The sequence below is a fragment of the Sitophilus oryzae genome, unplaced genomic scaffold, assembly GCF_002938485.1.
Source record: "Sitophilus oryzae breed Bouriz unplaced genomic scaffold, Soryzae_2.0 scaffold_467_pilon_pilon, whole genome shotgun sequence".
NCBI classification, from domain to species: domain Eukaryota; kingdom Metazoa; phylum Arthropoda; class Insecta; order Coleoptera; family Curculionidae; genus Sitophilus; species Sitophilus oryzae.
The window spans coordinates 766,809-785,430 of record NW_022147048.1 but is presented as its reverse complement, the minus strand read 5'-3'; the positions used below and the strand labels follow the sequence as shown (position 1 = coordinate 785,430).

The 18,622-nt window shown below is 32.9% G+C and overlaps 1 protein-coding gene across 1 annotated transcript in view; it reads right to left on the bottom strand.

The window, feature by feature from the left end:
• Nucleotides 1–18,421, bottom strand: part of LOC115886104 (neurobeachin-like) — a 350,537-nt gene extending 332,116 nt beyond the window's left edge. The window contains exon 1 of the mRNA XM_030905158.1: nucleotides 18,215–18,421. Within this exon, the coding sequence (XP_030761018.1) occupies nucleotides 18,215–18,421 (207 nt within the window). The remainder of the gene's footprint in view (nucleotides 1–18,214) is intronic.
• Between the last annotated feature and the right edge of the window lie 201 nt (nucleotides 18,422–18,622).

Here is an 18,622-nt window from a genome sequence, read left to right as displayed (position 1 = left end):
CCTGTACAAATGGGCCTTCGTTTGTCCGTTAGAAAGCATCAAATTTATAAAAAATAGACACATTTTTTAAGTTAATATAAGAACTTTAATAACGTTTTTAAACATTTTGTTAGGAGCAAAAAAACGGAGAGGATACAAGAAGGGTAAATTCTAGTAAAAGTGTTTTGCAACTCCAATGACGCCTATTTTTTTGTAGATTTACTATATTTTTATGTCTCTTGTAAAAAAACGTAACCTCGCATAATTTTTGAGAAAAAAAAGTTTTTTTTCGGATGTTCACATTAAAGAAGAAATATTTCTTATTAAACCAAAAGTTAAAAACTAGTAGGCGATGAAACTTGTCAGGTAAAAATGTGGAATGGTTATGTCAGTATCACTATGATTATAGACGATATCCAATAGACAAGCGAAAGAGTTTTGTAGAGAGGTAAATTGTGTCGAATTAACTGTATATGTCCACGTAATATTGAGACACCTTTTATAATATTTATATGTAAAAAAATGAACCACAGTAGGAAGTTAACAAGTTCTGAATGTTATATTTAATACGCTTTTAAGCACATCTGATGACTGGCTCCACTCAACTTTTGTACCGCTTCCGAAAAAACCATCAGCTCGACATCTCAGTGACTACAGACTTATTAGTTTAATGAGTCACGCACTGAAAGTGTTACTTAAAATAATACATAACAGAATTTATAAGAAGTGTGAGCAAGAAAGCGGCTATGAACAGTTTGGGTTTAAGAGTGGATTGGGAACACGAGAGGCCTTATTCTGTTTACAATTGATGACGCAGAAGTGTACAGACCAACAAAAACCAATGTATGTGTGTTTCGTAGATTTCGAAAAAGCATTCGATAGAGTCAAACATACGAGACTTATCGAAATGTTGTATGAGTTGGGAGTTGATAGCAAAGATGTAACACTTCTGAAAAATATATATTGGCCTATAAATATATAACAGCCCACATGAATATTGAAAATGACAATTCCAATCCAGTCAATATACAGAGAGAAGTAAGACAGAGATGTGTGCTGTCTCCTTCGTTATTTAATGTTTATTCTGAGGCGATTTTTCGGGAAGCTTTCTCTTCAACAGATTGCGGTATTAAAGTTAACGGCGAAGTCATTAACAACATTAGATTTGCCGATGACACAGTTCTTATTGCCGATTCTGATACTGGTCTCCAGAGTTTAGTGGAACGACTTGAAGGCTCCTGAAATACGGGATGAAGATCAATTCTCTTAAAACTAAAGTCAGGATATTTGGAAAGAACCAAAATGTACCAATTCCTATTAAAATAGAGGGCAATACCTTAGAACAGGTCTACAAGTTCAAATATTTGGGGTCCTGGATAGTTAACACCTTGAACAACGACGTGGAAATAAGAACCAGAATGAAGAGAACTGAGAACAAGCGAGAAATGCATTTTTAAAAATGAAGAACGTCTTCCAGAACCCCAGATTAGACCTAGAGTTGAGAACTAGGCTCGTTAAGTGTTATGTTTGGTCAATCCTATTATACGGAGCAGAAACATGGACACTGAAAGTTCAAGAGATGAATCGCCTCGAATCGTTCGAAACATGGATATATCGAAGAATGCTTAAAATTCCATGGACAGCCCATATCACAAATACCGAAGTCTACAACAGAATAGGCAGAGAGAGAGAATTGCTCAATATAATAAAAATAAGAAAAACATCATACTTAGGGCATATATTGAGAAATGAAAAATACCACGTCTTACAATTGATAGTTAAGGGTAAGATTGAAGGAAAGAGAGGTCTCGGCAGGAAGAAACTATCTTGGTTGAGAAACATCAGAAACTGGACTCACCGAACTTTTGAAGAACTTATAAGGAAAGCCGAAAGAATCGTGAAGATTTTGCCAATGTGATCGCCAACCTCCACGAAAGAGAGGGCACGTAAAGAAGAAGAAGCACATCTAGGTTTGACCATCATTGCCTATAATATCTATAAGATAGAGATTATTCATTATAAAAATATAATATAAAGTTTTCAATATTAACTGTCAAAAATATAAATACGCATATAAATTATTGTTCAATTTGATGCTTAACTAATACCGCATAAAACATCATATATCTTTATTACATTCAAAAGCATTGTTTCCGTATATTAATAATGTTTTAATATAATTTTATTACCTTTTTATAAATTTCATAATAAATTTAATTTAGCTTCAAACAGAAACTATAATAATATTATATTACTTGTATATAATAGATGAAAGTTTGGTTTTAAAACAATTTACTAAAAACTTTTAATTATAGTAATGAAAGCATCTGTTCCCGTAAAGTAACATAGAAATTAATTATACCTATAAATAATTGCAACGTATCATTATGCCACAAATAATTAATTTTCAAAAATCTCCATCCACTTTTAGCCAAAAAATATGACTTAGATTTCGATCAATCTAAATCACGTAATATATCACAGCCTGCAATATAAAGCTGGAAAAACACGATACGTTTTAAAATGATGAATTGAGACAAAACAAACAGATTGTAAAATCAAATTGGTTCGATATTTTCTCGACTTGACTGATTGGTGATTAGAACAGATCGACAGAAAATATGGAGGGGTTGGTTTGGAGCGTAAAATTTTAGCTAACTGCCTGGCTCAAAATACTAGAAAAGTAATAACCAAGAAATCGACACAAGTAATTTCTGCAACTATAAAGGCAGCAGCGAAAAGTTCTGACCAGTGCAGTCTTACTTAGTGTTGCACAAGACAAGAATTCTTGTCTTGAAAATCAATTTCTTGTCTTGTCTTGAAATTCAAGACAAGAAATTTTCAAAGTCTTGTCTTGCAGATTTCTTGAATGGTCCTTGAATGGTCTTGTCTTGTCTTGCAAGACTCTTGAAATTTCTTGTCTTGAAAAATTTTACATTCTAACAAAAAGGTAATAAATCGTATACAAAATGTAATAGCGAAAAATGAAAAACAACGATGCTAATTTTAGTAAAAAAAATCTTAACGGACCGCAAACGAACTACGTCAACTCACCCGTTTGACGAAACAGGAGCCATTACCAAATAAAAGCTGAATAAGAATAAGTAAGGTTAAGTTCCATTCATGGGTTTTGGGTTATTATTTCGTATCTAACCTTGTGCGTTCATTTTTTAGTTCTAGTTTTTAATTCTTGTTAGTTTATTATGTTCTCTTTTGGTTACCCGTTTGTTACTTTTATTTTTTATGGTATTTATTTTATTTATTATGGAAGATTGGTTGGAAAAGTTTGAACACGGGGTGTACGGAAAGGTCATGCTAGAGTGTACTGTTTGAGCTATTTGATACTACTTTTTGTTCGCGCAGCAATTTCGTGCATGAAAAGTAGTACCGAATGGCGCAAACAGCGTAAGTTTTTTTTTATAATACCATTTTATATACCAATATAATTTTGTGTATAAAACCAATTACCAATATACGGTTTGTTGCCTTGACTTTATTTTATTTCATTCCCAACTCTAAAACACTGGCTATGATAGAAAATAAATGAATACTGGTCAATATTAATGCCGGGTTATACAACATTTGCATAAATCGTAATCATAATCACAGTTTTAAGCATCGTCATAATCACCACGCAATTTTAATGTGCGTTTATAGAACATTTTCGTAATCATAATTTTTATATCAGTGAAGTTGGGTAACATAATTAAAGGCTAAGTTCATGGTAGATGTCAACAGGTTTATAAGAAGTGGATAGTTTAACTTTTATGATTATGATTATGATTGTGATGACGACTATGTAAATGTTGTATAAACCAGGCATAACTTGCGCAAAGACCTAATTATCACTTAAAAAAATGTATCATTTCTAACTTTCAAGAAATCTTGAATTCAAGAAATCTTGCAAGACTCTTGAAATTTCTTGCATATTAAAGTCTTGTCTTGTCTTGAAATTCAAGACAAGTAATTTTGAAAGTCTTGTCTTGAATTTCTTGCAAGAGTCTTGGTCTTGCAAGACTTTTTCAAGACTCTTGTGCAACACTAGTCTTACTGAACCCGATGTTCATTGAGGAAACTGTCTCCTGTTAAAAATACCGTGTTAGACCATTGGATGATTATCATTCCATGTTACAGATGGAATCTTCCAGGTTCTTGAGATTCGCTTTAAGCTGGTTTCTACTTGGGAAGCAGAACGGTTCCGATCCAGATAGTGAAGTGATCGCTCCTTTTCTATGCTAGATCGTCTACTTTTTTCATTGCCTTCTTCTATCCCTTGGTACAATGATACCTATGAATGAATAGTTTACCTAAATTAGGAGTTTTTTCTTTTCTTTGCCTAATTTCTTAAGCCTCTCTCAGCAGTATTTGATCAACTTAGAATTGATGGTGACCGAGATAATCGCTTTTAAGGCTACTTCGCTATCGGATAAACGGTCAGTGGTACTTCTGACCGAGACGTTACGTAAATACAATAAATAAAGACAACGGAAGTCCGAAATTCTTCTGGTTTTAATACCAAATCAGTGTTTACCACATGCGATTTTCACTAAGAAGAAAACATGCTACCACGCATAGCTCTTGAACGAAAACCCATGGCTAAGAGACAGCCGGGAAAACCTCCAAAAAGATGGAAAGACAGTTGGCAGTCCATCTCCCAAGAACTACAGAGGCAACCTAAAAATTAACAGATCGAAAAATCTCAAATAAGTAAAAGAAGAAGAAGAGAAGATTTTCACTAGCATACCATTTATTTCTGCGTATTGACTGTTTGAAACTCCTATATTTTCGTTGTTTTTGATACCGCAGAATATTTTTTAACTTCCATGTGTTAATTGTAAACACAGTTCCAAAAAACCTGGTTGTAATTTATTTCACGACAATGAAATATGTCTAGACTAACTGATGTATTTATCAACTTCAACTTTTTATCATTATAACCAAAATTTAATATTTGTTCAGATTATCTCTAGAACAAACGCTTTTTCATACACTGATAAAAAAGATAGACTTGAACTAAAGTCGTCATCGTTCTTGAAAAAAAGAATTTAGTGGCAAGAGAATTTATTTAAGCGTAAAAGAAAATATTTTACCTGAAGAAAAACTCCCTTAACTCAAGAAAACTGGTTCTCTTGAAAAATTCGAAAATTTCTCTTGAATCTATTTTCATTCAACCAAGTGCAAGTTACTTTGTTTTAAGATAATAAGAAAAATACGCTAAGAAGTACTTCATTCAAGAAACATGGCCATTTTTCCAATAGCTAAATACTCTTCTGATGAAAAATATTAACGACACGCAAAGACGATGACGAAGGACGGTATATACAATCAGTTGGCAGTCCGATCAGTCGTACGTCGCATTTCATAGGTCGCACATCATAGTACGCACGGGTTTTGTTGCTTGGAATTTTTCACTTGGAATTTTGCATTTGCTTTTAAAACGCATATCGTATAACAAATTAGTGATCGTTACTATCATGCATTTCTCATTTCTAATGCATCTATTTAGATAATGCATGCGTGACTATAGATAGAATAAGAATATAGGTATCGATTTTTTTATGCAAATCATTACAAAAAATTTAGAATTTCAAGTCGTCGTATTAAAAAATTCAAAATGTGACCAAAGCTTATAACTTTCATAATTTATTTGCTTTACTTTGATTAATCGTGATGTAACAATTTTTTGTAATTTGTAGAGTGATGAACCACCCCAAAAAATACCAAGGAGTGATGAAGCAGAAATAACTACCATCGAGGAAAATAATATCACTTTACTTACTACAGACCAGGAAAACCTAAATTTATCCGAAAATAATATACCTCGTAATATGCCTGTATATGATGTATAGACTTCTCTTAGATCAAAATAAATTTTAGTTGAGTCAATGGTATTCGCTATTGGTTTAAGAAAAGTGTCTCTTTAATCAAGAAATGTCCCTTTTCAATCAAGAATTTTTGCATGAATCAAAGAGACAACCAAAAGTTCTTGGAGCAAGAACTTTTTGCTCTTTGAACTTTGCATATTCATTTTGGGTCAAGAGTGAAATACTTTGGACAGATAGATTCTTCTATTCTCTAAAGTAATGTTTTAAAGCTTATGAAAAGATAGTTAATGCTTTGGGCAAAGAAACGTCGTTCTTGGCCCTATTGAAAAGCGCCATTCTTTTGGGTCAAAGTCGTATTCATTTCGACTGAGAGATCCTTTTTTTCAGTGTAGTACCAAATTTTATCGATAATCTCTTCTGTCTCTATACGTTGTGCTTTTTTTTATCACGTCGACGCCTGAAACGAAAATTTGTTACACGATAGGAAAGCGGCCCAATTAAATTAGAGGCACCTTGGAAAACGTGTCACGGAAGTAAACATGGTTATACATTCATTAGCTGGCCTATTGTTCGAAAGTAAATTAATTTTCGTTAACGCCGCATTCACGTATTGACATCAAATGAGCGCCATGTTACTCTGACGCGGAGCCTTTGAGAGATTGATTGGCTATTTTTCGTGTTTTTTTTTTGGAAGCCGATCTACCGGTCGCGTGTCAAAGGCTACTGGAAGTGAACGTGCCGTTGTTTCTAATTTTAATTACTAATCAATCAATCAGATCAGGGGTGTTAAAAACTTTTTGCGAATACGGCAGTCGCTGACACTTTTTTATCGTTTAAACATGTGTGTATATGTTACGGCGAAAATGGATACTTGGCTAGTTTTAAAACTAGCCAGCTATTTTGCAAACTAACTAAAAGGGCTGTTATTCTGAAGGAATCCGCCCATTCTTGCAAAATAGCAGGCAGCCAACGGTTAGTTTTCAAACTAGCTGGTTAGTTTGCAAACTATATATATATATATATATATATATATATATATATATATATATATATATATATATATATATATATATATATATATATATATATATATATATTATATATATATATATATATATATATATATATATATATATATATATATATATATATATATATATATATATTAGTATAGGATAATGTCATAATTTGATATTTTTGTTTTCATATTAACCAGTTATTTTAGTTAGTTTGTATATATATATTGTCAAGACTTAAATATAGGCCAACTTGGGTTTACATCAAATTGGGAAAAATCATGTAAAATATAATTCTAGTAAACCAATTTGATGTAGATTCGATGGAATCGTTCACGTATACGTCGACCTGAATATGTTCTTATAATAAACATTGTTAATTAAACAATTAAAATCAGGTCGATGTAAGCGTGATGTTTCAGGGCTAGCTCGTAGTAAATATCGGTGCTGGAAATATACAAAGGAGATTTTTGAGCACGTACCCGCCGATAATTGGGACGAGCGGAAAAATATAAAATGGTGTGCTGAGGACAGGGGAGTTAGTGAGTCCATCGATGTGAGTCGTATTATACGGTCAGTAATTCGCGTTATCAGTCTGTTAGTAGAAGACAGCGCAGACTGAAGATGTTCCTGTAAGTACTTAGTTAACTAAACCATTAAGTCTTGGCATTCCCCAAAATTGTATTATACTGTGAACTTTATATTAAATAAATGAATATTTTATTCAATGGTTGTTTTGATTGAGAGAGAGAACCTGGTATAGCGACCCTAGCAAACAACCCCCAGCTAGGTCGCGACATATGGTGGAGGCGCCGGCAACTCCTCAAGTGTACCAATGTTTTGTTTTAACAATGTGGAAGATAAAGATATACCTCCGACACAAGAAGTTACGCATATAAGAAGCAAAAGTATACGTTTATTAGACAACCCTTGTTGGAACCGACAGTTTGACTATTTTGTTCGTAAAATAAACGTTCCAAGAGAAGAAACTTGTGATGAATTTAGACCCCAGCAAGCCATTTCTTGCACAACTAGGACACTGGATATGATGACCAAAAGACCAAACGCCAAGATGGCGAAGGATATCATTATCCACCCTAGCCACCCTCCCTGGACTCGATGCTTATGAGTCATATTTAGAGTTGAAATTAGAATCAAGAAACGCATGGTTGTATAAAGGATCTGATAAAGACTATTTAATAAACTTAGTATTTATTTTTTTTAACTTTTAGTTGTAAGATTGCAATAAAAGACAGAAACTAATTTATTTTTGAGTATTTTTAGGTGACATTTATTTTCTAACAATGAGCAAAAATAAGGATAAAAAAAAGGAAGGAAAGAAATACTTTCAAGGTAAGCTGAGGTAAAGTATACTGAAAACTACTACATTTACAGCTCCTGGGGAAAGATTGTGTAGCTATGTTGGTCTTAAAGAACTGCTCGGATGATATTTTGTTAGGTGGTTTGTTGTTATTTTTATTCCTAGTATCAACGTCACGTGACTATTTTGGCCTAGGATGCCCATTATTTTTTTTAAAAAGCCGTGATTGTTTTAGAGGTACTAGTTCAATTTGATTATTTTTTTCCCGAGTCAGAAACAATATTATTTATAATTTATGTTACTAATAAAAAAGAAAAATAAACTGGCGATAGTTTTGTCAATATGTATGTATGTTGTTCTGTTTTGTAGACTGTTTATTGTATATGTTTCCATGTTGACAAAACATGTTATTAGAAGCCACGCGACTTTTCCCAAACAATCTTTCACCACTTAGGAGATAAAGGACATGTAATGTAGTAGACGGAATAAAGAAAAGCCAAATAGGTAATGATTTTTTTTTCAAGAAAGAATTTGATGAATTTCGCCATATATATATATATATATATATATATATATATATATATATATATATATATATATATATATATATATATATATATATATATATATATATATATATATATATATATATATATTTTTTTTTTTTTTTTCCTTCGTCCTAAATGAAAAGAAAATGTAAACGTTATAATAAATACTTACTTTCTAATTTTGCTGAAGTACAAATAGTTGGAGGCTATTTTTAAATATAAATAATAATACAAAGTGCTTAGCTGGACTAATTAAATAGTAATAAGTAAAGTCATATTTTAAATCTTTTTTTTTATATAAATATAAGGAACCTAAGCAAATAATTAAAACTATCAATTTTTAATCTTTTTTTAAGCAAATGCATTTTCGAAAAATATTTAAGATAAAATAAACTGTAGATATTTCACAGGTAACTAAGAAGAATAGTTTTATTAACGTAATTGTTATTCTGTTTTAGATATTAAAGATAGGAATAAAATATAGTACTTACTCTTTAATTTCTCATGAATTTTGTATCACACCTGCCGATACCACAATCAACACTAAGAAGTCGAAGGAAGAAATGAGTTGCTGTCTGGAAACACGTACCAACCACACCAGTGAGATGAAACTTTCCAGCATCACAAGCTCTGTTCAGTTGAGCAAATGTTAAACACGCCGCTCGCCTTTTTGCCTCGAATTCTAATGGATTGGAGATGTATGGAATTTTTGGATACGGATATGGAAGCAATAACCAGCCTGGAGAAAAAACTAATTTGGTTGGTTGAAGTAACAAGCCACTGAACCCATAATACCGCAGAGAAGCCAGAAAACCAAGAAATATTAACAAGTAAATTTTGTTTGGCTCGAATGAAAACAGTACACTAACGAAGAAAAGAAAAAATAATTGTCCAGTATTCCGCTGATTCCAGCAATTTCAAAAGGCCGTCGCCCGTTTGACATTCAAACCAAGCGCACGGACGAACAGAAGTATACAATGAATAAGAAGGCAACCAGTCAAACAAAGGCAAAGGCAGTGCTGGCGTGTGCATTACTTAACTGATATGAGCTAGGGTTAAAGCTTGAAGCTTATGGTATTGTTGAAACGGACGCAACGCACCAGGATGCCAGGAGACATATTTTCAGTACGGGTGGTATCGCGTAGGACCTTTTGTTTGTACGGGATTAAAGAGTAAATGATAAAAATATATTTTTTTTTTTTTGATTTTGATGAGTCGCAAGAAAATCTTAATTGCTTAATAGCACATGATTTTTTTTATCGCTGGGGACCAGCTCTCCAAGCCAGGGGATATGTCAAGACTTAAATATAGGCCAACTTTGGGTTTACATCAAATTGGGAAAAATCATGTAAAATATAATTCTAGTAAACCAATTTGATGTAGATTCAAGGGAATCGTTCACGTATACGTCGACCTGAATATGTTCTTATAATAAACATTGTTAATTAAACAATTAAAATCAGGTCGATGTAAGCGTGATGTTTCAGGGCTAGCTCGTACTAAATATCGGTGCTGGAAATATACAAAGGAGATTTTTGAGCACGTACCCGCCGATAATCGGGACGAGCGGAAAAATATAAAATGGTGTGCTGAGGACAGGGGAGTTAGTGAGTCCATCGATGTGAGTCGTATTATACGGTCAGTAATTCGCGTTATCAGTCCGTTAGTAGAAGACAGCGCAGACTGAAGATGTTCCTGTAAGTACTTAGTTAACTAAACCATTAAGTCTTGGCATTCCCCAAAATTGTATTATACTGTGAACTTTATATTAAATAAATGAATATTTTATTCAATGGTTCTTTTGATTGAGAGAGAGAACCTGGTATAGCGACCCTAGCAAACAACCCCCAGCTAGGTCGCGACAATTTATAATAATTTATAATTTTGGCTAATATGATATCTCCATTAGTTTTAGTCACCCAAAATTGCAAGATTCTTGGCTAGTTTACGAACTAAAATTTAAGAGTAAAATTGTGCCTAATGCCAAGTTGAAGAGCTTATTACTTGTGTTTCTGTGTTTGTACGCATATTTATGTGATTTGGTAAATTTACTTGAACCCACCCAAGTAGCAAAATAAAATTTAAGAAAACATAAAAAAATAAATAATAGTTCTAATAAGGGAGCATTCAAACAGCCAAATAAAATAATAAATATATATTTGCAAATGAGCAATAAGTTAAAATTGGATAAAAATTTATACTTTGGGTGTCAAGGGATAGAAGGTAGTGAAAAAACAAACGATCTAGCTAGAAAAAAAGCCAACACTCCACTAACAGGACCAGAACCGTTCTGCTTTCCAAGTGGAAACCAACTTAACGTAGAACTCAAGAACCTGGAGGACTCCATCCGTAACCTGGAACAGGAATCCTCAAGCAGTCTAAGACACTCAAAGAAATTTCAGTTACTTCTCTGAAAACTTAGACGTTCTAGTCACCATCATCATCATCTAGCTTATTCCGTCCAATGCTGAACACAATCCTTCCTCAACTCTAGACATTTCTTTCTATTTTATGTCACTTGAATCCAGTTTGCGGCCACTCTCTTAATATCATCTGTCCATCGACTAGGAAGTCGTCCTCTGCTTCTATAGGCATCGTGTCTCGGTGTCCATGCCACAAGTCTTCATCCACTGTCCACCGTCCATCTGTTCTTCTTCCTGTGTCTTGTGCTTAGCCGCACGTTGGCGATTGTCTGTACTCTTCATACAATGTGTAGACTGCCGTTTTCGGCTCTTCGAAATATGGTGGCTGCGTCGCTGATGTTACACCAATCCCGTATGTTTCTTAGCCAGGAATGTTGTTTTCTTCCTGGGCCTCGCCGTCCCTCTATTTTTCCTTATAGAATCAGCTTAGGAATGTAATATTTGTCTCCTCTAAGGATATGGCCGAGGTATGAGACTTTCCTGTCCTGCCCAATTCCATTTAATATGTAAGACAAATATTACCGCATCCCTTACTCCTATTCGATTTGGTATGGTTTGATTGGGTATTTTATTTCTAAGTGTAAGTACCAACATGGACCTTTCCATTTTCCGTTGCATGGCCTTTGTTCTATGTATGTTCCTTTTGTCAAAGTAAGTCTTTCAGTTCCATACGTGAGGACAAGCAAGACACACTGGTTAAAGACCCTCTTTTTAAACATATTAGAAGATCGGATCTCAGTATATGCTTTAGTTTACCGAAAGCCGCCCACGACAAACTTACCCCATCTGCTATACTACTAACACGACGTTCTAGTAATAGTTAATAAATTAGTAAGCTGTTTACTTTATTTTTATTGACAAGCTCAAGAATTCTGATGAAAATATTAATAAAAATATCTATCGAGCACGAGAGAATTGCAAAAGTTTTTCAATTAAACTCCCGCTGAATACTTAAACTGCCCTTATGAAAATATTTTAATTAAATTTTAAAAATAGTTGCATTTTATACATAAAAAAGAAAGATTAACTTCAGCTAGCAGTAGGGAATTAAAAATAAACTTCTGCATGTTGATGAATAATTCTGCACTGTTCCAACCTGTTAAAAAAGTTATATTCTAACAGGACGAACTTTCTTCAATGAGAGAACTAACTACAAGCGAAACAGCGAAGCAACCATTAGGCATTCCTTTATTTAATTTTACGAGAAATTAAAGTTTTGCTTTATAACTCCTTGAAACATATTCAAACTAGTTCAAAAGGATCCTTGAGAGCAAAATTTTTAAATATTTTTTAAATTCTAAATCTCCTCTCCGTGGAAGTTGCTAATGGATAATTTGTGCTTTAGTACTCCGTCTTAATGTGTTGAAATCTTCCTGACAGTTTTGAATATAGAAAACACGCTTGCTTTACTATAGTTTCAACCATTTACTTCCTTTTTTTTCTTAACTGAAGGGTTTTAACCACATAAATGACTTCGTGTAGTAGTGATAGAAGAGCTAGCAACGTTTTCGAGAAAGTATTTTAAGACGTCTGGCTCTTTGATATATCTTTTACTATGCTCTTTGGAACAGCATGCGGTCCGTCTGGCTGCCGATACCCCTTGCGTTCACTACTGCGCATCGGAAGAAGATCCTATATTTTTTATTAATTTAGTCCTATAAAATCTAGCATTGAATATAAATCGAACATGTCTCCATAGCGCAATGCGTAGAGTTTCCGACCACGAACCGATGATTCAGAGTTCGAATCCGGGTCAGGGTAAAAAGACTTTTTTATTATATATTTTGTTTTTTTTATATTTCTTTTTTTTTGAATTATCAGAATTATTTCATTGTATGAATTACCAGAAAAAAACAAATATTTAATACTTTCTTCTTCTTCTTTCAATGCCTATCCTCTATGGATGTTGGCAATCATGTTAGTCCACACAATCCTATTGACAGCCGCCCTGAATAAATGTACGGTCGTCATTCCCGTCCACTGTCTAAGTTGTCACTTAATACTTTACTATCAGAATATAAACGAAAATAAAATAAAAATGTCTTTGCCCTGACCCTAAAGGACTAATAAAAACATAGGATCTTCTTTCAATGCGCAGTAGGGAACGCAACGTTTGCTGTTCTAGAGAGCATAGTAAAAGATATATCAGAGCCTTTTAAGAGGTCTTAAAATACTTGTTTTTCCGACGTTGCTAGCTCTCGTACTACTATGTATACAACTAACTACCGCAAGCTGTTGCTAGGATATTCTAATAATTTTAATTCTGTTTTTTAGACATTGTGAATGATCGTAAACTAAAAATTATAACGTGTAATTGAAACCTCCAATTTATTCCACTAATTGCGAGGTTCTGAATGAAGCTTAAGTCTCCGTCCCGAATAGTAGAATAATTATTGAAATTTAAAGAAAGAGAAATTATACAAAAAAATAATTTTTAAATATATAAATTAAGTTCGAAACTCTATCAATCAACGTTACGAATGCTTATAGCTTATGATAACTGATGTCCAATCAGTAACATGATAGAATAGAAATTCATCTGAATAATACGAAAATAGCATATGCAAATCTAGAATCATATTAAAATAGAAAATTGATGATATCCAACGAGTCAGGGAAGATTCCGACAGACGACATCCAAAAAATGACGGTCAAAACCATTTTCCCGTGTATTCAAATGATAGACACAAATGCCACTATACATGGTTGTTCACCACATACGACACGGAGTATTGTAGCTAAACGATTAGATTTTTACAAATTGTAAGTTTTGGGTTCGTTGAAGGATTATTAGAGCTACAATTTAAAAATATTTTTACAAGATACAGAGTGTCCAAACTAAGTAAGAAATATTATAGTTGTATTTTTTTAAATGGAACTCCCTGTATATTATTCTATTTTTAGATTCTACGATTAAAATAAAGGTAAATTTTGATTAAGGTTCATCATACTTAAACCTTACCGTTTTTGAAATATTTTCAATTTTATGAAATTGCAGTAAAAATTTTAAGGCTTCATTTCTCCGAGGGTATCAAAGTTTTTAATACTAAATATTTACTGAAGATTATTTATTGACCAGATATTGTGTTGCAATAATAAAAAATGTACTACCTTATACAGAGTGTCCAAAAATGTATATTAAATAATTACTAGCTTTAAACGGCAATAGCGTGTTTAATTTAAATGGAACACCCTATATATTTTGCGTGAATCAGATGCACAATGTAATTGTCTATCAAATTGTATTATACCATTTTTTACCTATCTCTTCAAGTTTTCGTAGAAAATGCATTTTCTTATAATTTAGACCTCATTTATCACTATACCCATGGAATATTGACATTTTAGATTATTTTTAAAGATGTAACAAATTTTCCAAGAGTACAGATACTAATATTGTGTTCATAAAAAAAATAAAAAACTGTTTAAATATTTTTGTTAAAAAGGACCAATTAATATAATCCCAGTATTCAGACTACATTAATTGACTGTTTATGTTGATTAATAATAATTGCTCCAAATACTAAAAAACTGAATTTTGTGTGTGTATTAGACAGTGTGGTAAAAAGTAACGCTTTATAAATTTTATTTCATTTTTTGACGAATGCTGATTTATAAAAACAGAGACGTTTATTTTCATAATTTATTATTATATTGATTTCTGAGCCAAATCCACATTTATTTAGAATACTATTCTAATCCACATATATTAGAATATTATTAATTAAAACAATTTAAAAGTATGTAATTAACTAATTTTTGGTCGGAAATAATGGTGGTATATTTAATTCGTATACTCTTTTATAAAGATTTAAATGGTTTTTTTGGTATACCAATAGGCTTGCAATATTTACCACTTGTACATTTTCTGCATATCTGTTAAAAAAATCTGAAATGTCAATATTCCATGGGTATAGTGATAAATGAGGTCTAAATTATAAGAAAATGCATTTTCTACGAAAACTTGAAGAGATAGGTAAAAAATGGTATAATACAATTTGATAGACAATTACATTGTGCATCTGATTCACGCAAAATATATAGGGTGTTCCATTTAAATTAAACACGCTATTGCCGTTTAAAGCTAGTAATTATTTAATATACATTTTTGGACACTCTGTATAAGGTAGTACATTTTTTATTATTGCAACACAATATCTGGTCAATAAATAATCTTCAGTAAATATTTAGTATTAAAAACTTTGATACCCTCGGAGAAATGAAGCCTTAAAATTTTTACTGCAATTTCATAAAATTGAAAATATTTCAAAAACGGTAAGGTTTAAGTATGATGAACCTTAATCAAAATTTACCTTTATTTTAATCGTAGAATCTAAAAATAGAATAATATACAGGGTGTTCCATTTAAAAAAATACAACTATGATATTTTTTACTTATTTGGGACACTCTGTATCTTGTAAAATATTTTTAAATTGTAGCTCTAATAGTTCTTCAACGAACCCAAAACTTACAATTTGTAAAAATCTAATCGTTTAGCTACAATACTCCGTGTCGTATGTGGTGAACAACCCTGTAGATATCGTTCAATCAGTCATCCATATCAAGATTCACAAAAATCTTTCACTTCACTTTCTAGCAGGCTGTGCGAAGTTAGTAGCTAGTATTAGCGAAGTTAGTAGCTAGTCAGCTAGTAAAAAATAAAAAATTTGTAAGGAAAATATAAAGACAAAAAAACAGAAATGTAACAGTACTGATATTATTTACAAATACGAGAAACATAGAAAAACCAAACCAGTCAAATAAATCGAAATATTCCTTTGAAAAAAGAAACATAAAAGCATATTTTTCATTCCATCTTAAAATTCTTCTGCCGTACAAGAGAGAAAAAGTAAATGTACGGTCTGCTTCCCTACAACTCAAAAATAAAAATAAATCATTATAATGGACAGTCATTTTTCAGAAAAATACATACATTGTTCAATTTCTCTATTTATTTTCACTGTTATATTACATAAACTAATAGATATAATTAATTTTCCAAACTAATTTCAGAAAAAAATAACTTTATGCACTAATGGGTTAAAACATCTTTATATATTATGACAATGTCAAGAATCAAAATTTAGGCCGATTTGTGTTTATATAATTTTGGAGAAAATAAAACATGTAAAGTATAATTTTACAATTATTAATTAAAACAATTAATTTGAGTTAGTTCGTTAAAAATACGAGTAACTAAAGGTTAAGTTCATCGCAGTCATCGCCAGGTTATTAGAATTTTATTGTAAAGTCTACTAAGGGCTGGCAAAGGTTAGTCTTGGGTCGATATTTCCGTATATGTAAGAAGAGTACAATGCGTTGATTGTACTTGAATACAATGTACTGAACAAAGAGAGAACAGTAAACACGTTGCCAAACGTATGCAATAAACCGAGAAACTGTGCACATTGCTAAGAGACGTGGAAGGGGATATAGTAGATTTGTCGCAATCGACCGGTTGACCCAATCAATACCTCTGTCAGTACTTAAGGTTCTAAGCAAAGGTGTACATCATGCGTTCAGCTTCACAATTTAATTACGTCTCCTGATACTTTAATGTTTATTTATTAACGAGTCGTTGTAATTTTTCCTATAGCTTGAACATTTTTAAGTGCAAGTTAGAAACACTTGCATTTTTGATAAAAATAAGTGGAATTGAGTTGGTGTTCGATAGTGGTCGCGCTATTAGAAGTAGTAGTTTTTCAAAAACTTTCTTCTTTTTATCTTTATAAATAAAAAAGTTACACTTAAGATTACTGAAAACCGCTATGCACTAAAAGTAAACGAATGGGTCGTTTAAAATTTTAGAATGGAAAAAAACATCCTTATCAAATTTTTCTTACGTAAACATATTGTAAATCATCCGATCTTCAAAATAAAAGTTAAGTTATGCCGTGTTATGAAGTTCAGTTTTTAAATTATCGCGATTACTGACGTTTTCTCGTTATAAAAAAAATGAACACACTAACGATATCCTTATAATTTAATTTCACATGCTCAGAAACATATTTAATGATTTTATCTAGTTACCTTTTCGAAAAAAAGTCTGAAAAATAATCGGTTTGCGAACGTAATTTTACTTTACTTGATAGGGAAAGGCGTACCGGCAACAACGCAACAGTACACCGACGCATTTCTCTCACTCCGACTTAATAAGATCCTTATGCGATTTACTTCCACACATAAAAATACCCACCCAAAAATAACAGTTACCAGCACGGTATACATTTGAAGAGAGAATGCGGAGAGGAAGAAGAAACCACAGAGCATCTGCTGTGTCACTGTTCGGCACTGGAATAGCGACGCTTTGAAACTTTAGGGCAAGGTTTTTTGTAGGGACTAGAGGAAGTAGCAGAAGCCAGCGACATCGGAAACTTTGCAAAGAGAATGAGAGGAAGGTTTGGTACAATAATAACAGAGTGAGCAACTCTAGCAACCTAACCTAACCTAACCATAGGCTCTAACAGCCGAAATGAAGCGGAGACTTGCACGAGTCAAAATGGACAGTCTCAGAAGGAACTGAATGAATGCTCCAGAGTGAATTACAGATAGACGAGAGATAAGAAGCTTGAAGTGGTTTGGCCGTCTGTTAAGAATGCCGGAAGATCGCTTGCCTAAACGACTGTTTCAGTAGAGTCATCCACAAAGAAGAAGGCGAAGTAGATCTAGAACAGACAGAGAGCTAGAAGAAATCAATGCACTGGATAGAAAGGTTTGGTGAAGGCGCACTGGGAAGCAGCAAGGGCTGTATTCTTGATTAATAAACAATCGGTATCTAATCAAATCCCGTATATAATAAAATAATTTCAAGATAGTGTGAACTGTTTCACTAGTAATTACTGATGACCAGCGATGACAAGATTCAGAACCAGCGATAACAAGTATACAGAGGATAGTGCAGTCAGTTAGCTAGAGTCTCACAGCCAGAGTGACAGTCAATTATTGCAGTTGCTTAGTTGGTCTTAGAGTCTCATAGTTCTCACAGAACATGATCTGTGAGACTCTAGGATGCTCTTCAATGTTTTGGTGTATTGTGATACATAAGTGTTTCATTTTTCTGCTCTTTTTTTAATTGAAATAAAAGTTAAAAAAAAAACTTACCGAGAAAGCTTTTAGGAACACCAGACACTGGATAATACCCTCCATTGTATCTCCGGTAAGACAAAAGGTACCCGTCAGGTGGCGTCCCCGCCTACCAACAGTTGCCAAACTAGCGTGTACCAGAGCCCTGCGCGGGAGGCTACTGCCGCTAGCCAATGCCGAGCTGTGCACCGGCTTGGCGGCGCTCAAACGATCCAGCGAGTCCATATCACGCTTACGGCTCACGCGAACACATCTTAATCACTATGAATTCGTTAAGCACTCGCGTGATCACGCTTTAAACAGCGACAAATCTTTACGTAGTTGCTTTACAAAGTTCAATTTGTTTATACAATTTTATGGTACATTAACGTTAGTTTTCACGTAATCACTAACCAAAAAATTACACTTTTTAACAACATCCACTGA